Source organism: Pogoniulus pusillus, chromosome 23, assembly GCF_015220805.1.
Source record: "Pogoniulus pusillus isolate bPogPus1 chromosome 23, bPogPus1.pri, whole genome shotgun sequence".
Classification (NCBI taxonomy): Eukaryota; Metazoa; Chordata; class Aves; order Piciformes; family Lybiidae; genus Pogoniulus; species Pogoniulus pusillus.
In genome coordinates, this window is record NC_087286.1 from 2,958,623 (window position 1) to 2,984,654 (window position 26,032).

Sequence of the window (26,032 nt, forward strand, 5' to 3'; positions counted from 1 at the left end):
GGCTTGGCTTCAACACCTCCAGGCACAGAGACTCCACCACCTCCCTGGGCAGCCCATTCCAATGCCAATCACTCTCTCTGACAACAACTTCCTCCTAACATCCAGCCTAGACCTGCCCTGGCACAACTTGAGGCTGTGTCCCCTTCTTCTGTTGCTGCTTGCCTGGCAGCAGAGCCCAACCCCACCTGGCTACAGCCTCCCTGCAGGGAGTCACAGACAGCAATGAGCTCTGCCCTGAGCCTCCTCTGCTGCAGGCTGCACACCCCCAGCTCCCTCAGCCTCTCCTCACAGGGCTCTGCTCCAGGCCCCTCCCCAGCCTTGATGCCCTTCTCTCAACACCTTCCAGCACCTCAACATCTCTCTTGAATTGAGGAGCCCAGAAATGGACACAGCACTCAAGGGGTGGCCTGAGCAGTGCTGAGCACAGGGGCACAAGAACCTCCCTTGTCCTGCTGCCCACACTGCTCCTGAGCCAGCCCAGGATGCCATTGGCTCTGCTGCCCACCTGGGCACTGCTGCCTCAGCTTCAGCTCCTCTCTACCAGCACCCCCAGCTCCCTCTCTGCCTGGCTGCTCTCAGCCACTCTGTCCCCAGCCTGTAGTGCTGCTTGGGGTTGTTGTGGCTAAAGTGCAGAACCCTGCCCTTGGCCTTGTTCAGTCTCATCCCATTGGCCTCTGCCCACCCATCCAGCCTGGCCAGGTCCCTCTGCAGGGCTCTCCTACCCTCCAACAGCTCCACAGCTGCTCCTAGCTTGGTGTCATCTACAAACTGCATCTTTCATCCTCACAGTAAAAAGGTGTTTCCTGATGTTCAAATGGCATTTTATGTGTTTCATTTTGAGCCACTTCTTCTTATCCTACCACTGGGCACCACTGAGAATTCTCTGGATTCACCTTTTCCATACCCTCCTATACGATATTTATAAGCATTGATAAGATCCCCTTGAGCCATCTCCAGGCTAAACACTCTCAACCCCTTCAGCCTGTCTTCATACTCCAATATCCTGGCAGCATTTTTTTTCCACAGCCAGGGATTATTTTTACCTCCTCTTTCTACATTTCCACACAGAGAATTCAAATGAAGAGCATGAGTTCTGTATCACCCCAGCACAGAGACTGCATTTTGTACATGCCACGAAGTTTAGTCCAAAGTGTCCTAGAGACTGATAGCCTGGGGAGGAGAGCAGGCCATAACTAAGTTAAAAGCACACACATGCACATCTCACACACATGTGTTCATACCTGTGCTTCAGCTGGACTGTCTTAAGCAGAATTGCTCCTCTCCTCAGCCTGGCAGGCAGTGAGCAGGGGCTATCTAAAGCACCACAAACATTAATGCTTGAGATGAATATTTATGGCCATTGACAGGCCCTCAGGCAGTTATTTATCTCATTTTACTTTGGTTCATGTTTTTTACTGAGTCTCCTCTCCATGTGACATTGCTACAAACGTGAGAAGCAGATTTCATTTAATAGTCTTTGCCTTACAGCTTAATGCTCTTATTAGTAGGCTGAACGTGAGCCAGCAGTGTGCCCAGGTGGGCAGCAGAGCCAATGGCATCCTGGGCTGGCTCAGGAGCAGTGTGGGCAGCAGGACAAGGGAGGTTCTTCTGCCCCTGTGCTCAGCACTGCTCAGGCCACACCTTGAGTGCTGTGTCCAGTTCTGGGCTCCTCAATTCAAGAGAGATGTTGAGGTGCTGGAAGGTGTTGAGAGAAGGGCAGCAAGGCTGGGGAGGGGCCTGGAGCAGAGCCCTGTGAGGAGAGGCTGAGGGAGCTGGGGGTGTGCAGCCTGCAGCAGAGGAGGCTCAGGGCAGAGCTCATTGCTGTCTGTGACTCCCTGCAGGGAGGCTGTAGCCAGGTGGGGTTGGGCTCTGCTGCCAGGCACCCAGCAACAGAAGGGGATACATTCTCAAGCTGTGCCAAGGCAGGTCTAGGCTGGCTGTTAGGAGGAAGTTGTTGTCAGAGAGAGTGATTGGCATTGGAATGGGCTGCCCAGGGAGGTGGTGGAGTCGCCGTGCCTGGAGATGTTGAAGCCAAGCCTGGCTGGGGCACTTAGTGCCATGGTCTGGTTGACTGGCCAGGGCTGGGTGCTAGGTTGGACTGGGTGAGCTTGGAGCTCTCTTCCAACCTGCCTGATTCTATGATTCTATGATTCATCTACAACAGCTCTGCCTGCCTGTGTGTGTGCTGGGTCAAAGGACTGGCACTGCTGAGGCATCCAACCTCTGTTTCTCAAGCAGAGTAAAGCACATGAATCTCAGCCTCACCACTGGCAATAAGTGAATGCAACACTGAGGTTCCAGGCCAGTCCCCTCAGTCTGTGGTGGGCAGGAGCCAAATTCTGCCCTTTCTCAGTGCACAACACATTTGTAGTGATGGTGAAAGCAAGCAGTGGTACAGAAGATGCAGTGGTTTCTCCATCTATTCACCTTGCCTGCAGTGCAATACCACTGTTTTCCTAGCATGTTTCTACCAGGGGCCCTCCTTTATTTCTTTTGGGACTTGTGTTTGTTTGAGGCAAATTGGAATGTTTTAATGAGAGAAATGAAATTATAGGCTGTGAAGAGGAAACAATGGGGATGGCTACTGCACTCACAGGCTTGCTGAGATGTATAAAAGCAAGGGTACAAACATAGAGAAGACAATGTGTGATAGTCTCTGTCTCTTGAGTGTGTTTCCCTGGGCTTCTCCTGTGTAACTATTCCTCCTGCTTCTAACCCCCCTGACTGATCCTACAAACTCACCTTGCACCTAAGGCAAATCCTGGGATAAGGTAGAGGGGTGGAAAGAAAGTGGAAGGGTGGTTGGGAGCCCCTCCTAGGTACTCAGGTTTCTGGGAGGTCTGCTGTGTTTCTGTGTTACCTTTAACTTGTCTATTTCTGTGTATAGCTGCAAATATTGTAACTATCTGCTTGTATCTTGTGCTGAGCTGGGAATGTAAAGATTCATTCCTTAATTTCCAGCCAGCTGAGTCTAGTCTGGGTGAATTCATAAGACTTGGGGAGTGGGCAACTACCAAACCATCACAGGAGTGATGAGCAAGCTTCCCAAATGAGGTGTTCAAACCTTGGTGTTGAACTTACTCGAATGAAGAATGTTTAATGTGCAGCAGCATGAGCAAGCAGCCAGTGCTTTGCCCTTTCTGGTTTCACAACACAAGTTTGGGTGATTTTGTTCTGTGGTGTTTAAGGTGACCTGTTCATTATCTCCAAAATCATAATTGGAGCTACTGGTCAAGGCCTCAAAAGTTCAAGGGGAATAAAGGAACTTAGTCTGTTACAGAGCTCCTCCTCATGCAATCCATCTCCCTTACAGTCAGGAAAAGCAGTGCATGCAAGTCTAACTTATCCAACCTGCTTTAGACATCTCCATCTAGATGAAATTTAATGCACCCCAAACTGCATTTCCTGCTTTGATGGACCACTGCTGATCATGAGACCACATATTGGAATGGGCTGCCCAGGGAGGTGGTGGAGTCACCGTCCCTGGAGGTGTTCAAGACAAGACTGGCTGGGGCACTTAGTGCCAGTGTCTGGTTGATTGGCCAGGGCTGGGTGCTGGATTGGACTGGATGAGCTTGGAGGTCTCTGCCAACCTGCTTGATTCTATGGTTCTATGAAGATCCTGGCTGGGGCACTTAGTGCCATGGTCTGGTTGATTGGCCAGGGCTGGGTGCTAGGTTGGACTGGATGAGCTTGGAGGCCTCTTCCAACCTGCTTGATTCTATGATTCTATGATATTAGTGCAGATGCAGACACCTACAATGTGGACATACTTAATCAGATGCACTACAGAGAGACAAGCAATGTGGTGGCTAGGGAAGAGAGTTGTAACAGATAACAGGCATTGATCCAAAGACTAGTTGATAAGTACAAGCTGATCTATATCAACGTTTGGGGGTCAAACTCCCCAGACACAGATGCCTCTTTATCTTCCATACTTTCCAATTTCATGCACTATCTGCTTCCACTTGGAATAGCCAGAAACAGAAATGCAAAAATTCCAGTCATGAGACTACTCTTGGCAGCCTGTCATCTGAATTCTGCACATCCAGAAGGTTAAATCCTTTAGCACTCGGCTCTAGTTTGTACCAAGGTCTTGCTCAAGAAAAATTCCCATTGCAGGAGATTACCCTGACTGTAAATCATGTATAAAGCTATCAAATGAGAGCTTCAGTTCTGGCCAATGGTATTTGGGAAAAGGTATTTCCAGGAGATGACTCAAGTGGTGCTCTGAAATCTGAGATGGTCTGGATTTGGACAGAGGTGGTGTGACCTTTCCTCTTTCCTATCAATCAGCCTTCTTTCTAAATTACCCACTCAGCCTGCAGGCATTCCTTAATTCATTCAGAGAGCCACAGAAACACAGATCTGAACATCACTTACTGTTCATTCTCATAATACAGTTTGCCAATGGCCCAGGCGATGATGATCGGGCAAGGAATACCTGCAACAGCAAAAGACCCAGCAGTTAATCACAAGCCATGTACAGATGGATGGCACAGATGTGGATTCAGATTGGTGTGAGAAGAGTCCTGGTCAGTGACCTGGAAGACTCTGAGTCAAGTGGTATTGTCTTCATATACTTGAGACATGAAAATTGTGAAGAACATCATCATGTATGGCTTTTACCATACTCATGATGAGAAGGCATTGATGGCTCAGGCTCAGCCTGCATCCACTGGAAGCTCTACCTCCTTTTCAGCAGAACTGCTACTCTGACATATGGTTCCAAGCCTGTGCTTATGGGCCAGTTTCTGCTGATGCAGCCTGGGAAAAGAAGCAGCCTTTGCTCTGGCCCAGGCTGACACAGTAGAAGTGAGACAACAGGGCATGCAATGAGCTGCTTTTCTGTCTGAGTATCCACAAGCATAGTACAAAGATGACACTACCCTTTGTTAAAGCCTGTTTTCTAGGAAGAAATGCCTCAGCAGTCCAAAAGACAGCTGTAAGGTTAGACTGGCAGATAATTAGGCTCCTCTTCTAGTCAGCTCTTTGCTCAGAAGTGTCTCTTGAGGCTCAGTGACCCACACAGCATAGACAATGCCTTTTCTATTTCATGCCATGTTGAGCAGCAGTGCATGAGGGGTTGTGAGCACTGGTTTGCTGATCACAGCTAAAGGCATGTGGTATGAACTGCTGCATTACCAAAACGATGAGCCTGGAGGAGTTCCCTTTCTCTTTAGCTGAAGAGGTAAATGAAGAAGGTTGCTCCAGCAGCAGCCCATTAGCTTTATCTCATCACCACAGTGAAGAACTAAACCAGATCTCATGCTGTTCTGATGAAGTTAGGTTTGAATGTCAGATTTCACCACAGTGGGTTTTTTAAAGTTCATTCATTGGATCACATCACAGAATGGCTTGAAAGGGACCTTAAAGATAACCTAGTTCAAATTCCCCTACCATGGGCAGGGACATCTCCTACTAGACCAGGATGTTCAATGCCTCATCCAGACTGGTCTTAGCCAATTTGAAGGATGAGATATCCACAACCTGTTTCCAGAGCCTCGCCATCCTCTGGAACAGGGTGTCCACAGAAGCTGTGGATGCCTCATCCCTGGAAGTGTTCTTGCTGCTCTTGTCTATATCACTTTAACGCCAGGTACCAGGTAACACCATTTCAAACCCAGAAGTCACTTACACCATCCTATGAAGAGGAAGACCCATTTCCGCAGCTTGTCTGTGGAGTAAGTCATCACTATTGCAGTGTGTAAGTAGCAGCCTTCCACAAACATCCAGAAGAAATTGGTCACCACAAAGTAATTGTAGACAGTGGTAATACATCGACACCAAGGCTGGAAAGGAAACAGGGAAGAGTGCTTTAAATTCATGATGAGAACATTTAATACATTCTATGCTGTTATTCCTTTAAAAGTCAATCATAGAATCATAGGATCAGGCAGGTTGGAAGAGAGCTCCAAGCTCAGCCAGCCCAACCTAGCACCCAGCCCTGGGCAACCAACCAGACCATGGCACTAAGTGCCTCTGCCAGGCTTGGCTGCAACACCTCCAGCCACAGAGACTGCACCACCTCCCTGGGCAGCCCATTCCAATGCCAATCACTCTCTCTGACAACAACTTCCTCCTAACATCCAGCCTGAACCTGCCCTGGCACAGCTTGAGGCTGTGTCCCTTTGTTCTGTTGCTGCTTGCCTGGCAGAAGAGACCAACCCCCAGATGATACAACTAATTTGTGAGATGCAGAATTATCCCTGTGATATTGGAATTGCAATATCTCAGGAGCTGCTGGGAACTCCTTTGTGACTTTCTGCTGAGGCTTGGCTTTGATCACAACATGCAGCATCTCCTGTACCTGAGCAAGCCTGGACAGTTAGCATGCCATAAGGCATGTCCACATCAGCAGTCAGAAAGCAATGTAAGAATCACAGAATCAACCAGGTTGGAAGAGGCCTCCAAGCTCATCCAGTCCAACCTAGCACCCAGCCTTATCCAATCAACTAGACCATGGCACTAAATGCTCCATCCAGGCTTTTCCTGAACATCTCCAGGGATGGTGACTCCACCACCTCCCTGGGCAGCCCATTCCAACATGTGGTCTCATGATCAGCAGTGGTCAGTCAAAACGGGAAACACAGTTTAGGATGCAAAGTCTCATCTAGATGGAGGGCAGGTCTAGGCTGGATGTTAGGAGGAAGTTGTTGGCAGAGAGAGTGATTGGCATTGGAATGGGCTGCCCAGGGAGGTGGTGGAGTCTCTGTGCCTGCAGGTGTTGAAGCCAAGCCTGGCTGGGGCACTTAGTGCCATGGTCTGGCTGATTGGCCAGGGCTGGGTGCTAGGTTGGACTGGCTGAGCTTGGAGGTCTCTTCCAGCCTGGTTGATTCTATGATTCTATGATTTTACTTTGAAGCTATTTTACTTTAAAGACCTACTTCCATCAGTTGCTTCATCCTCTCTAGTTTCAGTTTCTAAGCCCCAGCACTGCTTCATCACCTCTGAACTGTACCCTAAGTTGAACAGGAACGTTTGGTCAGGCTGAGTGCATCTGTGCAGCCAGAGCGCAGCTGTGGAATACACAATCAGCTATGGAGAGGCAGATGGTAAGAACCTATCAATAAATCACAAGTAAGTGCTGATGGCAATTTCCATACTGCTACACATAGAGGTCTGGGAAAATTCCTTTCTGTACAAGCAGGCATTCAGCACATTCCCTGGAGCACAACATTAATTGCCTGTGTTAGCTGCTATCATCGATGCCATTTTGGTCTCACCATTTCCCAGCCTTTCAATTAACTCTACCAAAATATTGGAAACTTTTGACCCTTAGTTAATATTGTTTCAGATTTCATATGCTGTACACACAGATGATCTCTAGGCAGCCAACAGCACAGCAGATGCACCATTAAAAGGCAGCAAAATTCTGTGGATGAAGAATTCATTGGATAAGAAGCAGAGCTACACGACAGCCTGCTCCCGAGTTGCAACCACCTCTGTTTGTTGAGCTGAAAGAAACAGAAGACATCTTTTGGGTGTGTTAAAACTTTCCTTTCTGCATTGCTCCATTAAGATTTGAAATCTGGTTTGGCTTTAATACAGGACTAAAACCAAAACCAATTCAGATGAAGATGGAAGATTCTCTATGTCAAAACTTAAAGCAAGCTTCAATTCTCTTTTCCCCCTCCTCCTTCTTTTGGCTTGAGCAGAGGAACATAAAGAAGCCACCAAACACATGCAAATCCTAATTCTGGCTAGCAGCAAACTGCTAGGCTCCCAGAGGCTCTGATTCCCACATTCCATTTGGGAAGGGATGAGCATGAATTACATCTTTCCCTGTGGCCTGAAGCTCATGCAATTCCCTGATACAAAGTCTAGACTCTCGTTCTCCTCTCTGCCTCAGCTGCAACACCTACACAGCTTTTGTCCTTCCACAGCTGCACAATAACTGTACCTGAGTCTGTTGTTCCTGGGTCAGAACTGAGTGGAATTGCCCAGCAGGCTGGGAATACACTGGGAAAGATACAGACAAATACACCTAACAGTAATGAGATCTCCCATTGCAAACCAGAATTGAATCAATTTAGAGCAATTCCTTTCGGAATTGTGGATTTATTATTACCAAACAACAAATCCAATTAGCTGAGCTCATTAATTTAATACCTTTTCATTCATTTGCCCACGGATTTTTTGATCCCCACATGTATGCACCACCAGACACACCTCCAGCAATTCCTCTTCTTGATTTATTAGTGTACTTGATGCATATTAATATGTAGATAAAGCATTAATCTACTTCATAATGTATAATATCCATTCTAACTTCATGCAGAATACTTCCACGCTGAGCCCTTGATGCTTCTGCAACTTCATGTCATTATTTCATGCATTACTTCATCACCACTGATCAGCATAGCAGAGATCCCATAATAAAATGGCACAAATGGCATCGTTGCCATTGGTTGTGGTGGTGTCTTTGATGCTTCTGCAACTTCATGTCATTATTTCATGCATTACTTCATCACCACTGATCAGCATAGCAGAGATCCCATAATAAACTGGCACAAATGGCATCATTGCCATTGGCTGTGGTGGTGTCCTCGATGCTTCTGCAACTTCATGTCACTATTTCATGCATTACTTCATCACCACTGATCAGTATAGGAGAGATCCCATAACAAACTGGCACAAATGGCATCGTTGCCATTGGCTGTGGTGGTGTCCTCGATGCTTCTGCAACTTCATGTCATTATTGCATGCATTACTTCATCACCACTGATCAGCACAGCAGAGATCCCATAATAAACTGGCACAAATGGCATCGTTGCCATTGGCTGTGGTGGTGTCCTCGATGCTTCTGCAACTTCATGTCATTATTTCATGCATTACTTCATCACCACTGATCAGCATAGCAGAGATCCCATAATAAACTGGCACAAATGGCATTGTTGCCATTGGCTGTGGTGGTGTCCTTGATGCTTCTGCAACTTCATGTCATTATTTCATGCATTACTTCATCACCACTGATCAGCATAGGAGAGATCCCATAACAAACTGGCACAAATGGCATCGTTGCCATTGGCTGTGGTGGTGTCCTCGATGCTTCTGCAACTTCATGTCATTATTGCATGCATTACTTCATCACCACTGATCAGCACAGCAGAGATCCCATAACAAACTGGCACAAATGGCATCGTTGCCATTGGCTGTGGTGGTGGTGTTTTAACTGACTTACACCACAGTAAGAACATGAAGTTATCACTAAGCTCATGTAAAGCACCTTCCCCAAAAAGACTTCTGTGTTCTGCAAGGAAGAAGATTTAATGAAAACTGAGGCATGTGAGGATCTGTCCCAATATTTGCAGGGTTTTCTGGTTGGTCTTTTTTTCATGGCACTTTGTGGCCACCTTTTAAAAGGCACCTGAAAAACTGACTCCAACTGATTCTTCCTAAGGGAAGGTAAAAATCTGTACTAAGATTTGCAGTACTGACATGAGACTAAGTCATGCAGCATGAAACTGTCTGCAATAATGCTTCTGTAGCCTGAAAACACCAGAAACACAGTGAAATCAAATGATGACAGGAGCAGTGTGGGCAGTAGGACAAGGGAGGTTATTCTGCCCCTGGACTCAGCACTGCTCAGGCCACACCTTGAGTGCTGCGTCCAGTTCTGGGCTCCTCCATTGCAGAGAGATGTTGAGGTGCTGGAAGGTGTTGAGAGAAGGGCAGCAAGGCTGGGGAGGGGCCTGGAGCAGAGCCCTGTGAGGAGAGGCTGAGGGAGCTGGGGGTGTGCAGCCTGCAGAAGAGGAGGCTCAGGGCAGAGCTCATTGCTGTCTGCAGCTGCCTGCAGGGAGGCTGTAGCCAGGTGGGGTTGGGCTCTGCTGCCAGGCAAGCAGCAACAGAACAAGGGGACAGTCTCAAGCTGTACCAGGGGAGGTCTAGGCTGCAGGTTAGGAGGAAGTTGTTGTCAGAGAGAGTGATTGGCATTGGAATGGGCTGCCCAGGGAGGTGGTGGAGGCACTGTCCCTGGAGGTCTTCAAGCAAAGCCTGGATGAGGCACTCAGTGCCATGGTCTGGTTGACTGGGTAGGGCTGGGGGATAGGTTGGACTGGCTGATCTTGGAGGTCTGTTCCAACCTGGTTGATTCTCTGATTCTCTGATTCTATGAATTAAGAGAAGCTACATCTTTTCAAAGGGGCACCTGACTGACTAATAACACAGAGTTACCCATGGACTACTTCTTAATCTAGGTACTAAAGACTTTCCTATTTGTTTTCCCAGAGTATGGGATTAAAGTTCAGGTGTCAAAGCTTCCATTTGAAAGGTTAACCAAGGCTGATGAATGCACAGCTGACATTAAACTGAAAGGCTATCCAGGCTCCTGGGATGGTATTTTATTCCTACAGGATCATTTTCTTTCACTCAATTGTTTCAGTTGGCAAAGCCTTAAGATCACTGAGCCCAACCATTATCCAACTTCTACCAAGTTTGATGCTAAGCCAACACCAGCCACATAGACTAACACTAGCTATGAAACCAGCTCATAATCTATAGGTACTTTATTTAGTCCAAATTCTCCCCAAAGAGAGGAAGGAAGAAAGTTTCTCCAGTGGTGTGAATCACTCACCCATGCTGCTGTAATGGGAACTAAATCATAGCTTTCCAGCTGCACGATGGACTTGAGCAGAGCCTTTGACAGTGTCTGCCATGACAAACTCCTGGCACAGCTGGAAGCTCCTGGCTTGGCCAGATTCACTCTGAGCAGCCAGGAAGAGAGGGAGCTGAGGGTACTGATAGATAGTAGCGGAAGAGGAGGCAGCAGTGCCCCGGTGGGCAGCAGAGCCAATGGCATCCTGGGCTGGCTCAGGAGCAGTGTGGGCAGCAGGACAAGGGAGGTTCTTGTGCCCCTGTGCTCAGCACTGGTCAGGCCACCCCTGGAGTGCTGTGTCCAGTTCTGGGCTCCTCCATTGCAGAGAGATGTGGAGGTGCTGGAAGGTGTTGAGAGAAGGGCAGCAAGGCTGGGGAGGGGCTTGGAACACAAACCCTATGAGGAGAGGCTGAGGGAGCTGGGGGTGTGCAGCCTGCAGAAGAGCAGGCTCAGGGCAGAGCTCATTGCTGTCTGCAGCTCCCTGAAGGGAGGCTGTAGCCAGGTGGGGTTGGACTCTGCTGCCAGGCAGCCAGCAACAGAACAAGGAGACACAGTCTCAAGCTGTGCCAGGGGAGGTCTAGGCTGGATGTTAGGAGGAAGTTGTCGTCAGAGAGAGTGATTGGCATTGGAATGGGCTGCCCAGGGAGGCGGTGGAGTTGCCATCCCTGGAGGTGTTGAAGCCAAGCCTGGCTGGGGCACTTAGTGCCATGGTCTGGTTGACTGGCCAGGGCTGGGTGATCTTCGATCACACTGGGTGCTTCTGTGCTCCACAACCTCCCTGGGCAACCTGTGCCAGTGTCTCACCACCCTCACTGCAAACAACCCTTTCCTAACATCCACTTTCAATCTCCTTTCTGCTGGTTTAAACCCATTCCTCCTCATCCTGTCATTACCAGACCTTGTCAATAGTCCCTGCTCAGCCTTCTTGTAGGCCCCCTTCAGATACTGGCAGGCCACTAATTAACAAGCAAAAAATTGTAGTTTCAGTCCCTATTTCTTTGGTTTTTGGAATCTCACTGGCTCCAGGCGGCCTGCTGTCATCACATAAAGTGGCTGACTCAGAGCCCCAACAGATAAATCAATTCTCTGCTGTAGTCTGTTCACAGAGACATTGTCCTCTGCAGTGAAAGCTTTCCCTACACAGGTGAGCATCAAGATGCTTCCAGACCTACCAGATATAGTATCCTGCACAATACTCTCTCAGAGTCTATACATTTGGAAATCATCTCTGGTCAATGAAAACAAGAGAGAAACCTCTGGGCAGGACTTGTACTTTGAGCACTCCTTTGATGTTCACTAATGAGAAAATAAATGCAACCGTAGCAAACCTAAGCTCATTTCCTTCCTCGTTTGGAAACGACATGAAAGTCACTCTGAGCACATGGAGAGGTGTCCTTTGCAACACCTCTCTCAGCTGAACAAATTCAGCATCCCTGCCTGTTCCCAGACCACCTGGCAGAAATGCTGCCACCGAGCAATTCACTGCTTTCATGTATGCTGTGATCTCTCATCTGCCACCAAGCACTGACTTCACTGCTTTCATGTATGCTGTGATCTATCACCTGCCACCAAGCTCTGACTTCACTGCTTTCATGTATTCTGTGATCTCTCATCTGCCACCAAGCTCTGACTTCACTGCTTCCATGTATGCTGTGATCTCTCATCTGCCACCAAGCACTGACTTCACTGCTTTCATGTATTCTGTGATCTCTCATCTGCCACCAAGCTCTGACTTCACTGCTTCCATGTATGCTGTGATCTATCACCTGCCACCAACCTCTGACTTCACTGCTTTCATGTATGCTGTGATCTCTCATCTGCCACCAACCTCTGACTTCACTGCTTTCATGTATGCTGTGATCTATCACCTGCCACCAACCTCTGACTTCACTGCTTCCATGTATGCTGTGATCTCTCATCTGCCACCAAGCACTGACTTCACTGCTTTCATGTATGCTGTTATCTCTTATCCTCCACCAAGCACTGACTTCACTGCTTTCATGTATGCTGTGATCTCTCATCTGCCACCAAGCTCTGACTTCACTGCTTTCATGTATGCTGTTATCTCTTATCCTCCACCAAGCACTGACTTCACTGCTTTCATGTATGCTGTGATCTCTCATCTGCCACCAAGCACTGACTTCACTGCTTTCATATGCTGTGATCTCTCATCTGCCACCAAGCTCTGACTTCACTGCTTCCACGTATGCTGTGATCTCTCATCTGCCACCAAGCTCTGACTTCACTGCTTTCATGTATGTTGTGATCTATCACCTGCCACCAAGCACTGACTTCACTGCTTTCATGTATGCTGTGATCTCTCATCTGCCACCAAGCACTGACTTCACTGCTTTCATATGCTGTGATCTCTCATCTGCCACCAAGCACTGACTTCACTGCTTCCACGTATGCTGTGATCTCTCATCTGCCACCAAGCACTGACTTCACTGCTTTCATGTATTCTGTGATCTCTCATCTGCCACCAAGCTCTGACTTCACTGCTTCCATGTATGCTGTGATCTATCACCTGCCACCAACCTCTGACTTCACTGCTTTCATGTATGCTGTGATCTCTCATCTGCCACCAACCTCTGACTTCACTGCTTTCATGTATGCTGTGATCTCTCAACTGCCACCAAGCTCTGACTTCACTGCTTTCATGTATGTTGTGATCTATCACCTGCCATCAAGCACTGACTTCACTGCCTTCATGTATGCTGTGATCTCTCATCTGCCACCAAGCACTGACTTCACTGCTTTCATATGCTGTGATCTCTCATCCTCCACCAAGCTCTGACTTCGCTGCTTTCATGTATGCTGCTATCTCTTATCCTCCACCAAGCACTGACTTCACTGCTTTCATATGCTGTGATCTCTCATCTGCCACCAAGCTCTGACTTCACTGCTTTCATATGCTGTGATCTCTCATCCTCCACCAAGCTCTGACTTCGCTGCTTTCATGTATGCTGTGATCTCTTATCCTCCACCAAGCACTGACTTCACTGCTTTCATGTATGCTGTGATTGATCAACAGCCACCAAGCACTGACTTCACTGCTTTCATGTATGCTGTGATCTCTCATCTGCCACCAAGCACTGACTTCACTGCTTTCATATGCTGTGATCTCTCATCTGCCACCAAGCACTGACTTCACTGCTTTCATGTATGCTGTGATCTCTCAACTGCCACCAAGCTCTGACTTCACTGCTTTCATGTATGTTGTGATCTATCACCTGCCATCAAGCACTGACTTCACTGCCTTCATGTATGCTGTGATCTCTCATCTGCCACCAAGCACTGACTTCACTGCTTTCATATGCTGTGATCTCTCATCCTCCACCAAGCTCTGACTTCGCTGCTTTCATGTATGCTGCTATCTCTTATCCTCCACCAAGCACTGACTTCACTGCTTTCATATGCTGTGATCTCTCATCTGCCACCAAGCTCTGACTTCACTGCTTTCATATGCTGTGATCTCTCATCCTCCACCAAGCTCTGACTTCGCTGCTTTCATGTATGCTGTGATCTCTTATCCTCCACCAAGCACTGACTTCACTGCTTTCATGTATGCTGTGATCTCTCATCTGCCACCAAGCACTGACTTCACTGCTTTTGTGTATGCTGTGATCTCTCATCTGCCACCAAGCACTGACTTCACTGCTTTCATATGCTGTGATCTCTCAACTGCCACCAAGCACTGACTTCACTGCTTTCATATGCTGTGATCTCTCATCTGCCACCAAGCACTGACTTCACTGCTTTCATGTGTGCTGTGATTGATCAACTGCCACCAAGCACTTACTTCATTGCTTTCATGAATGTTGTGATCTATCATTTGAAGCAGGAACCACATCACATTCCTCAGGATGAAGGTGGTGATCAGGTTCCAGTGGATAATATTCCGCAGGCATCTGATGCTCCTGAACAGGGAAATACATTTAAATCATCATCTATGGAGTGAACACATACACAGACATATTAATGACTCTACAAAACAAACAAGCTCCTTCTGCTCACTTGCACATTCCCTCATAGTTTATCCCCCTCTATTACCTCTCCTACACTATGAAACTGGAGGTTTATCTGTCCAGTGAGTCAGAAGTAACAGTCTGTGAGCCTGTCTGTAGCTTTCACCATTACCAGGAAGCACATCTGGGTCTCAAGGTAAACTGCAAAGCCAAAGTTTGGATTTTGCAGTGCATAGAATCATAGAATCAACCAAGTTGGAAGAGAGCTCCAAGCTCATCCAGCCCAACTTAGCACCCAGCCCGAGCCAATCAACCAGACCATGGCACTAAGTGCCCCAGCCAGGCTTGGCTTGAACACACAAACCAGCAACAGGAGGATGGCAAATCTGTGCTCCTTTTCCTTGCTGTGTACCTCTCCTCCAGAAACCAGAGCAGAACTTTTGCAGAGCTATGTCCTGATAAGCTGAGGAGCTCCTTTTGACCAGAACCACTTCAGCAAGTGAAGCAGGTTCTGTTGGAAAGACTCACACATTCAAATGCCCATTTCATCCTTGATCATTACTTTTGCTCTCCTCTCTTGCTCCATCTCTAGAACCAGAATTAAGTTCCTAACACCCAGGCTGCACTGGAGTATGTTTCATGTTCACAGAAGGAGATTTGGTGACAAATGTCAGTGCTGGAGTGACAAAACTGGAATAGTTTACATCTGGTGAGTCTCTTGAACAGGCTTGACTGTGAGAAGTTCTAAGTTTTCAGACCCTGGCACAGATTGAGACTGTGTCCCCTTGTTCTGTTGCTGCTTGCCTGGCAGCAGAGCCCAACCCCACCTGGCTACAGCCTCCCTTCAGGTAGCTGCAGACAGCAAGGAGGTCTGCCCTGAGCCTCCTCTGCTGCAGGCTGCACACCCCCAGCTCCCTCAGCCTCTCCTCACAGGGCTGTGCTCCAGGCCCCTCCCCAGCTTTGCTGCCCTTCTCTGGACACCTTCCAACATCACAACATCTCTCTTGAGTTGAGGAGCCCAGAACTGGACACAGTACACAATAGGAGAGCATGAACTGCCTGTTTTTCTGGCTGACCCAAGCTTAGCTGAACGATGTAGAGCTGCCTGACCCTGCTTATATGTAAGATTTGAGCACAACATAAAATATGAGCTGCAGTAAGTTGGGACACAGTACCATAAAACAAAAGAGGGGACATCTTAAATAGTGCTGGCTGCTGAAAATGGCTCCAGGAGGCAGCCAGTGCATGATGCTGATGCCAGCAACCAGGGAACCACTGAAGCAATACTTGTTACAGATTCAGTTTTCTTACACAGGACCATTTGTCCTCTCATTCTTCAAGGAACAGTAAAATAAGGCCAGTTGTAGGTTTGCACTCACAGACTATTCAATCAAATGATTTTTTTTCTTAGCTAAATGCAAACCACTTCAGTTATTAACACTTCCACAGGGGTTCAAACAGCTGGTGCACTGCCTGGGATCACTGGGGAAAGTACAGGCTGGATGTTAGGAGGAAGTTCCTCACAGAGAGAGTGATTGGCATTGGAATGGGCTGCCCAGGGAGGTGGTGGAGTCCCCATCCCTGGAGGTGTTCTTGCCAAGCCTGGCTGGGGCACTTAGTGCCAGTGTCTGGTTGACTGGCCAGGGCTGGGTGCTGGATTGGACTGAGTGAGCTTGGAGGTCTCTGCCAACCTGCTTGATTCTATGGTTCTATGAAGATCCTGGCTGGGGCACTTAGTGCCATGGTCTGGTTGATTGGCTAAGGCTGGGTGTTAGGTTGGACTGGCTGAGCTTGGAGGCCTCTTCCAACCTGGCTGATTCTATGATTCTGTGACTCTGTGATTCTGCATTTGACACAGCAGTCTTCCTGCTTGCAAAGGAAGCTGTCAAACAACAGGGGGCAAACACAGAAAGTGATGTTCTCATACCTGCTCAACTGAACCTGACTGTAGCTCATCCCAGTGCCAGCAGAAAGAGAAGGCACAGCTCAGTAACCTAATTTTCTGTTGCCTCAGGTCTTTTCATAGAATCACAGAATCAGTCAGGGCTGGAAGGGACCACAAGGATCAGACAGTTCCAACCCCCCTGCCATGCCCAGGGACACTCTACTCTAGAGCAGGCTGCACACAGCTTCATCCAGCCTGGCCTCAACCACCTCCCTGGGCAACCCATTCCAGCCTCTCACCACTCTCCTGCTCAACAACTTCCTCCTCACCTCCATCCTGACTCTCCCCACCTCCAGCTTTGCTCCATTCCCCCCAGTCCTGGCACTAAAAAGTCCCTCCCCAGCTTTTTTGTAGCCCCCCTTGGGATACTGGAAGGCCACAAGAAGGTCACTCTGGAGCCTCCACGACAAACAAGCCAGCCTTCTCACAGCAAACACTACTTTGTTACCATCAAACACCTATTACACTGTCCCTAGGACCCAGTTAGTCAGTCTTAGGGCTAAAAGCAATTCTCTCAAGGATTTCACAGCAACCCAGCAGAAGAATAAATAGAAGACCTCCCATGAACGAGCCACTGCAGCTGACAGAAAGCTGCTCAGTGCTATAACCCTACCAAGTCAATGTCAAAACAGCCACTGAGTTTAATAATTCAAGCTCCAGGTATAAAATTGGTGTTTGGGTTTGAGAGCCTCAGTGACTCAGGACTGGAGTCAACTTGGAAAACAAACCTCCAGCTGCTCAGCTCCATTCACTCTTATTTAGCCTCCAAACCCCAAAGCTCTGCTCTGGCTGTAACCTGTGCTAGCAGGGAAGGCAGCAGAGGTTTGTATCTAACAAAAGGTTCATGGTGAAGCTTTCAATTAAATTAGGCAACCAACACCTACTGCCTTTCAGGCTGAACCCCAGGAACCCCTCTGGCTCTGGACAGACTCTGAAACATGCTGTTAAGCTCTGTCCTTGGTTGATTGTTCTACACATAAATGTTCTGCAGCTGCTGCTCATCCAGATGCTTTATGCACTGCCTTTAGGTTAAGGATTAGCAAATCAAGGAGGGAGTCTGAAACACTGCTTCTAGGGGGAAAAGGAGGCAGGGGACTGGACACTGAGGGAATTCAGGTCATACTGTGGAGTTCCTGACATGAAATGAATTGCTTTTGAGAGCTCTAACAACGAAATAAATCCAGCACATCTGCCACCTGAATCTATTTCTTGTCAAGAAGATAAAGGAGTGGGAAAAGAGTCCTTGCTGCATGCTTTCATTTAGATGCTGTTTAATCATCCCATATGCTGGAACATCACTAAATCTGGCTGGGAGAAACATTATTCCCACAGAATTTAGAGCAGGACATTAGATTGGCCACAGAGGCAACAAGGAGCAAACAAAGAGTTGTAGACTGCTTGGTTCAGTTCACAGAAAGAGCTTTCCCCCTCTTAGGACCCTGCTCAGCAAAAGCACATTCTGAGCTGTGCCTTGGAATACAAACTCAGCATTTAATGGCTGCTTGATGTTTGCCCTCTTTACTGCTTCTTGGGTCACACTGTTTTGTCTTCTTTGCTCATCAGCCTGCATCTAGCCCTTGGCCTCTGGATGGCAAGATGCTTGGCATGGACAGTAAGCAGATGCCTTCAGCTCCCAAAAAGCTTCATAGAATCATAGAATCAACCAGGTTGGAAGAGACCTCCAAGATCATCCAGTCCAACCTAGCACCCAGCCCTAACCAATCAACTAGACCATGGCACTAAGTGCCTCATCCAGGCTTTTCTTGAACACCCCCAAGGACGTTGACTCCACCACCTCCCTGGGCAGCCCATTCCAATGCCAATCACTCTCTCTGGGAAGAACTTCTTCCTAATATCCAGCCTATACCTACCCTGGCACAACTTGAGACTGTGTCCCCTTGTTCTATTGCTGGTTGCCTGGGAGAAGAGGCCACCCCCCACCTGGCTACAATGCCCCTTCAGGTAGTTGTAGCAGAAGAGTCAGCAGAGCAAGGGGTTTGCTTTCCCAGCTGCAGCCTCTGCCCAGTCACGTTCTCCATCACACTGCTGCCTTGGCAAAGCAGCAAAACCAAGTGAGGGGTGTGATTTGCTTCTGTGATGGCTGGACCACTACTCTGCAGCTAGGCTTTTAATGGAAACACAAGAGCAGTCAGGCTGAGCAACACATGTCTGAAAGCAGCACAGAATTTGTGAGTGGCTCAGGCAATGGCATGACCCCAGGCACAGAACAGTTGTAACCTTTGACCTTTTTTGTGGTTTTTTTCCCCCTTTCCTTTTCTTTTAGTAAGAGTTCCAACTAGGGACTGAAAGTTAGTTGCTGTTTCTGGAGATCCCAGAGCACATGGTTTCTGTTTGTTTCTGTCTCCTGACTACTATCAGCACAGAAATCACAGTGGCAGTAATGCAATTCATAGCAAGGGGCAGGCAACGCTGGAGAAATAACTCACAGCAGGGAGGGAGAAACAGCAGGGTTAATAGGGGCACAGCAGTGGAGGGCTGCAGCTACATCAACTGAGCTAACAAGGGAGAGATCTTCTGCCAGCCACCTGAAAAGCTGTCCTCATTGACAAGCACTGCTACTCAGTGTTCCTGTTGCAATTCAGGAGGGGTAAAGCATCTCGAGGGTCACTGACTGAAAGGAGGATCCCCTCATTTCAGGCACACTTCACATGAGACTGTATTGCCACATGAGACTGTATTGCTGGGCTCGGGAGCTTAGCCAGGTGGGGTTGGGCTCTGATGCCAGGCAAGCAGCAACAGAACAAAGGGACACAGCCTCAAGCTGTGCCAGGGGAGGTCTAGGCTGCATGTTAGGAGGAAGTTCCTGGCAGAGAGAGTGATTGGCATTGGAATGGGCTGCCCAGGGAGGTGGTGGAGTTGCTGTGCCTGGAGGTATTGAAGCCAAGCCTGGCTGGGGCACTTAGTGCCATGGTCTGGTTGCTTGGCCAGGGCTGGGTGCTAGGTTGGGCTGGGTGATCTTGGAGGTCTCCTCCAACCTGGTTGCTTCTATGATTCTATGAACACGAAAAAGTTTATCTGTGTAGCCAGACTGAAGTCTGAGATGGACAGCAAATAAAGGACATGTCCCAGAATGGGCAACAAAGAGACTGAATAATAGGAGACAGAATAACAGGAGACTTGCAGCACTGCTGATGTTTGGTGAGAGGACAAAGCCAACTTTGTCATACTCGCTCATCACAAAGCCTGAGGAAGAAAACTCCTAATACTCATAGGGATAATTTGTCCCCCACGGGTCTTCTCCTGGCTCCTGGTAGATGGAAACTAGCTTAAATGCATAAGCCTTCATTTCAATGTGAATAGTGCTATTATTCATGAAAAGGACCTGTCCCTTTTTGAATGACTTGCTAAAGAGTCAAACCAGTGACACTGAGCTCCCAGCTCCTTTCTCCTTGATTAATTACTCCACTTGGTGGAGTGAAAAGCAAGCCAGCCTGTGCTCCAGGAGCAGCAATAACTGCCCTCGCAGGCAGCACTGAAAAGGTATTCACATGGCATTGTAACTGGCAGGAGGTGGAATTGGAAACACACTGAGCTGAGCTGTAAATTAGTGGATTGAGATTTCCCAGAGTCACAATGATTGGCATGAATGCACTCCCTCACAGCTCAGAAGCAAAGAAATTTGGGGCTATTTTTACCTCAGTAGGGAGTTATCACAATTTGGAGAGCATGACAGTGATGACATCAAGCAAAGGAGAGCACAGAGAGCAGAAAGCCACCTTATCAAGGCAGCCAAGACTCTTGTGAGACAGGGGGAAAATGAGAGCTCAGGGCACTGGGTGCTGAACTGCTGCTTCAGACACAATTACAGCACAGCCAGGAAGAAATTGTGAGGTACAGAGCCATTTAAAGTCCCCTAGCCTAAGAGATGAGATGAGATGACAGAAAGTTTCATACTCATCTTCATGTCAAGAAACATTGTTAATGCCAAATCCACTCATTTGACATGGATTGAATAAGTGTAGCCCAGCAGCACATCACCATCCCAGAGAGCCCAAAGGCTGGAACATCACAAGACACCATGGACCAATGGTGTGAGCTTCCAGTAAAGAGACTTCTCCTGTGTTTCCTTCCTGGTTTCATGGAATCATAGAAGCAAGCAGGTTGGAAGAGACCTCCAAGACCATCCAGTCCAACCTAGCACCCAGCCATGTCCAGCCAATTAGACCATGGCACTAAGTATCACAGTATCACAGTATCACCAAGGTTGGAAGAGACCTCACAGATCATCAAGTCCAACCCTTTACCACAGAGCTGCCAGGCTTTTCTTGAACACCTTTTCTCATCCTTTTCAGACAAAAAGCATTGGTAAAGGCCTTGGATGAACTCTTCCACTGACTCTTCCCTGGTGCATGGATCCAAGGATGGATGGAATAAGAAAAGTGGCATCACAGTATCACAGTATCACAGTATCAGCAAGGTTGGAAGAGACCTCACAGATCATCAAGTCCAACCCTTTACCACAGAGCTCAAGGCCAGACCATGGCACCAAGTGCCACGTCCAGTCCTGCCTTGAACAGCTCCAGGGACGGCGACTCCACCACCTCCCCGGGCAGCCCATTCCAGTGTCCAATGACTCTCTCAGGGAAGAACTTTCTCCTGCTAGAGCAGACTTACAGATTGAGGCCACAACACAAAGACATAAAAGCTTCCATATTCAGTTAAACCAATGAGCCATTGTGACCAAGGCCCCAGTGGGGCTCTGTGTATGACCTGAGCTTGACTTCTTGCTGTCTCTTGCTCTTAACACCTTGCTTCTGACAGTTAAGAGGTTTTAAGGTATCTCTGCTTCAGAGACCACACTGAACTAAATCACCCTGGTGGTGACTTCAGGTTCTCAGAGCAGCCACTGAACATTTTTGTGCCATTTATGCTCACTGGGGTCAGGCCATGGCTTATTCTCCTAACATGATGAAATGAAGAATTCACAAGCTGTTATTCAAGGTCAAACATGTTTTTCTGTGTTGGTTCCTCTTCTCTGCTAGCCTGTCCCCTGCCAAGGGCTGGATGAGGAGGAACTTCCTCATGCCTGCATTCCTTTGTGGCCTTTGGGAGTTGCAGGAAGAAGGGAGAGAAGATTGGAACTAGACAGCAGGAAACTGTCTAGTCCCACTGCTGGTCCCTTGGGCTATGGAAACAAGCTGGGAGAAGTGGTGGGTGGTGTATCTCCAACATGTGCTCCTGAAGTGGTTCATGTGCCTGGCAGTAGATTTTGGGTTCCCTGAAACACAGCAAACTATGTCAGACAGGCACATGGCAGCAGTGTGTGTCACACAGAGTGAAGGAGGGGACAGAAGAAAGCAGATTTTGGGTTCCCTGATAGCAAACTGGTCAGACAGACACATGCCAGCAGTGTGTGTCACACAGAGTGAAGGAGGGGACAGAAGAAAGCAGATTTTGGGTTCCCTGAAATACAGCAAACTGGTCAGACAGGCACATGGCAGCAGTGTGAGTTACACAGTGAAGGAGGGGACAGAAGAAAGCAGATTTTGGGTTCCCTGAAATACAGCAAATTGTGTCAGACAGGAACATGCCAGCAGTGTGAGTTACACAGTGAAGGAGGGGACAGAAGAAAGCAGAATTTGGGTTCCCTGAAACACAGCAAACTATGTCAGACAGACACATGGCAGCAGTGTGAGTTACACAGAGTGAAGGAGGGGACAGAAGAAAGCAGATTTAGGGTTCCCTGATAGCAAACTGGTCAGAGAGGCACATGCCAGCAGTGTGTGTTACACAGAGCGAAGGAGGGGACAGAAGAAAGCAGACTTTGGGTTCTCTGAAATACAGCAAACTGGTCAGACAGACACATGGCAGCAGTGTGAGTTACACAGAGTGAAGGAGGGGACAGAAGAAAGCAGATTTCCTTGAAATGAGAGGAAAAGGGCTTGCAGCTTCTGATTTGGAGCAAGAAAAGATGCTGGAAGCACCTTGGTTCTGTACATAAAAGGGTTTCTCATGCTCTCTCAAGAAGTGCTTTGCTGGTTACTGAGTGATCTGCAGATGCCAGCTTTTCACCAGGCAGGTTTGTGCTGAGGGTCAGCCACACCATAGCCCTGGTGCTGTGCTACTTGTCCTACTGATTTGGGAAGAGGTGTCCTGATGGCAGGCAGGCAGGACTTTTTGCCAGGAGCCAGTGTTGAGAACAAAGCCACTTGCCTCAGGGCTGAGGATGTGAGGCTCTGCAGAGAAGACTACAGCAAGTTGGGTTGGACTTGATGATCTGTGAGGTCTCTTCCAACCCCTAATGATACTGTGAAGTGAGAGCGTGTTCTCACGGGAGGCTGAGCTATGAAGTACTGTGCTTAACATTCATAGTGTAAAGGGTTAACCCTCCTGGGGGTGGCCTGACCCTGACCCCAGGTGCTGCTGACTGCTCCCTAGGGGAGGTCTGAAGCTGACCTCAGGAGTAGTGGTTAGCCCACTCCCACTTCCTCTCTAGACCCCAAATTAAACCACAGGAACTTCCTGTCTCTTTTTCTCCTTGACCTGCCTGCCAGTAGCATCCTTGTTCCTGCTGCTCCTGCTTTTGCCATGTGGCCACCTTACCACATCCTTCCTCAATCTACCTCCATCCACTGCCATCAATATGGTCCTATCTATGTTTTGTATCTTGTTTCCCTTTCCTATACCTTTTTGTAACTTCCCTTACCTTAAAATACCTTTATTGATAACGTTTTTCTTTTGACTTCCAAATGGAAGCAAGACTGATCTTTGGGTGTTTTACCCCTTTTTCCTCTCTACATCTAATTCCTTTCTTTCCACAAAGGGGGATAGGGGAAGGCATCCTATTATTGTACAGTTCAGTTAGGTGTTTTGGGCTCTGGGAAGCTAAATCAGACCAATACCTATAGGAATGTGGGGAAGATGGTGCAGGAATATGTGTGTGTTCCAGGGAGTGGACAATCCCAGAGCATATGTCTGGCTGTGCTGGCCAAAACCAAACAAGATGATTGGGGAGCAGAAGCCTCCCAGTCACTGCACACATAGCCCCATAAAAGCATTAGCATCAGCTCTGCAGCAGGTTAGAATCAAAGAAGCAATTCAAGTGAAAACAAACATACTTCTCTTTGGCATTCCTACTTAGAAATCAGAAACCCAGGTGTAAGGTGCTGGGCACAGTCCTGTTCTATGTCTTCATTGATGATCTGGAGCAGGGGATTGAGTCCTGCATCAGTGAGTTTGCAGATGACACCAAGCTAGGAGCAGCTGTGGAGCTGTTGGAGGGTAGCAGAGCCCTGCAGAGGGACCTGGCCAGGCTGGATGGGTGGGCAGAGGCCAATGGGATGAGATTGAACAAGGCCAAGGGCAGGGTTCTGCACTTTGGCCACAACAACCCCAAGCAGCACTACAGGCTGGGGACAGAGTGGCTGAGAGCAGCCAGGCAGAGAGGGAGCTGGGGGTGCTGGCAGAGAGGAGCTGAAGATGAGGCAGCAGTGCCCAGGTGGGCAGCAGAGCCAATGGCATCCTGGGCTGGCTCAGGAGCAGTGTGGGCAGCAGGACAAGGGAGGTTCTTGTGCCCCTGTGCTCAGCACTGCTCAGGCCACCCCTTGAGTGCTGTGTCCAGTTCTGGGGTCCTGAATTCAAGAGAGATGTTGAGGTGCTGGAAGGTGTTGAGAGAAGGGCAGCAAGGCTGGGGAGGGGCCTGGAGCACAGCCCTGTGAGGAGAGGCTGAGGGAGCTGGGGGTGTGCAGCCTGCAGCAGAGGAGGCTCAGGGCAGAGCTCATTGCTGTCTGCAGCTGCCTGCAGGGAGGCTGTAGCCAGGTGGGGTTGGGCTCTTCTGCCAGGCAACCAGCAACAGAACAAGGGGACACAGCCTCAAGTTGTGCCAGGGCTGGTCTAGGCGGGATGTGAGGAGGAAGTTGTTGTCAGAGAGAGTGATTGGCATTGGAATGGGCTGCCCAGGGAGGTGGTGGAGTCTGTGGCTGGAGGTGTTCTTGCCAAGCCTGGCTGGGGCACTTAGTGCCATGGTCTGGTTGGTTGGCCAGGGCTGGGTTCTAGATTGGACTGGATGATCTTCGAGGTCTCTTCCAACCTGCTTGACTCTATGATTCTATGAACCTGCCTGTAACAACCTTTTAATCTGATTTGAGAACAGGTCACATTTTGAGCCCAAATGCCATTCCCTGACCTGCTATCAAATCCCAGGCACTCTGAGCTGCTTGGTGTGCAAGGGGTCATAGCTGGGCCTCCACCTTCAGAGCAACAGCAGCAAATCAACTAACAGGCAAAATTCACCAGCAGCAGACTGCAGCCTGTGTCAGAGGTGAGCAGGAAGAGTTTCTGCTCGTCGGTAGGAGCAGCAGATGGTGCTAATTATTTCTGTCAAAAGACCTTAATTGTATGGTTGGGTACTGAAAGCAGAGAATATTTGGACCTGGGGACCTGATAGATAGTAGGCTGAAGATGAGGCAGCAGTGTGCCCAGGTGGCCAAGAGAGCCAATGGCATCCTGGCCTGCATCAGGAACAGTGTGGCCAGTAGGACAAGGGAGGTTATTCTGCCCCTGTACTCAGCACTGGTCAGGCCACACCTTGAGTGCTGTGTCCAGGTCTGGGCCCCTCAATTCAAGAAAGATGTTGAGGTGCTGGAACATGTCCAGAGAAGGGCAACAAAGCTGGGGAGGGGCCTGGAACACAAACCCTATGAGGAGAGGTTGAGGGAGCTGGGGGTGTGCAGCCTGCAGAAGAGGAGGCTCAGAGGTGATCTTATTGCTGTCTACAACTACCTGAAGGGACATTGTAGCCAGGTGGGGGTGGCCTCTTCTGACAGGCAAGCAGCAATAGAAGAAGGGGACACAGTCTCAAGTTGTGCCAGGGTAGGTCTAGGCTGGATGTTAGGAAGAAGTTCTTCACAGAGAGAGTGATTGGCATTGGAATGGGCTGCCCAGGGATGTGGTGGAGGCACCGTCCTTGGAGGTCTTCAAGAAAAGCCTGGATGAGGCACTTAGTGCCATGGTCTGGTTGATTGGATAGGGCTGGGTGCTAGGTTGGACTGGATGATCTTGGAGGTCTCTTCCAACCTGGTTGATTGTATGATTCTATGAATGCTGAGGTTGGAAAAGGCAGAAAGTCTGATCGACCTTTGCAGAGGTGACCTCATCGAGTTGGAGGTGGAGACAAGGATTTCTACAACAGCACTGGTAAGCCTCAATGTTTTGGCCTCTCTGTTGACTCCTGGGCTTGTGGGTTTTTTCCTTCCACTCTATCCACACAGTGACATTCTCCCTTTGGGATCTGCAGAGCTGCTGTTCCTGATTCAAAGCATGACACAAACAATTAACATTGGCAATCCTAACACCGTGCCAGCACGGTCAAAAGCTGGCTGAATTAGTTGGATCATCTGCATGGAAATAACTGCAAATGAGAACTTTATTGAAGAAGCTTGAAAACCTTCTATTAATTCATGCAGTATTCCATTAATAAAGATGGTCAATTAAGACAGCTGGCCCAGTGTCTGTCTGAAAATGCTTGGCAAGAGAAATATGAGAGCACTCTGCTGGAGCCCT

At 48.6% G+C, this 26,032-nt stretch overlaps 1 protein-coding gene across 3 annotated transcripts in view; it reads right to left on the reverse strand.

The window, feature by feature from the left end:
* The window catches only part of CRHR2 (corticotropin releasing hormone receptor 2), a 221,981-nt gene that overhangs the window by 54,423 nt on the left and 141,526 nt on the right, over positions 1-26,032 (reverse strand). For all 3 annotated transcript variants that reach the window (XM_064162364.1, XM_064162363.1, XM_064162365.1), the window contains 3 exons: positions 14,400-14,517; positions 5,639-5,792; positions 4,384-4,444 (listed from right to left, as the gene is read on the reverse strand). In XM_064162364.1, the coding sequence (XP_064018434.1) occupies positions 4,384-4,444; positions 5,639-5,792; positions 14,400-14,517 (333 nt within the window). The remainder of the gene's footprint in view (positions 1-4,383; positions 4,445-5,638; positions 5,793-14,399; positions 14,518-26,032) is intronic.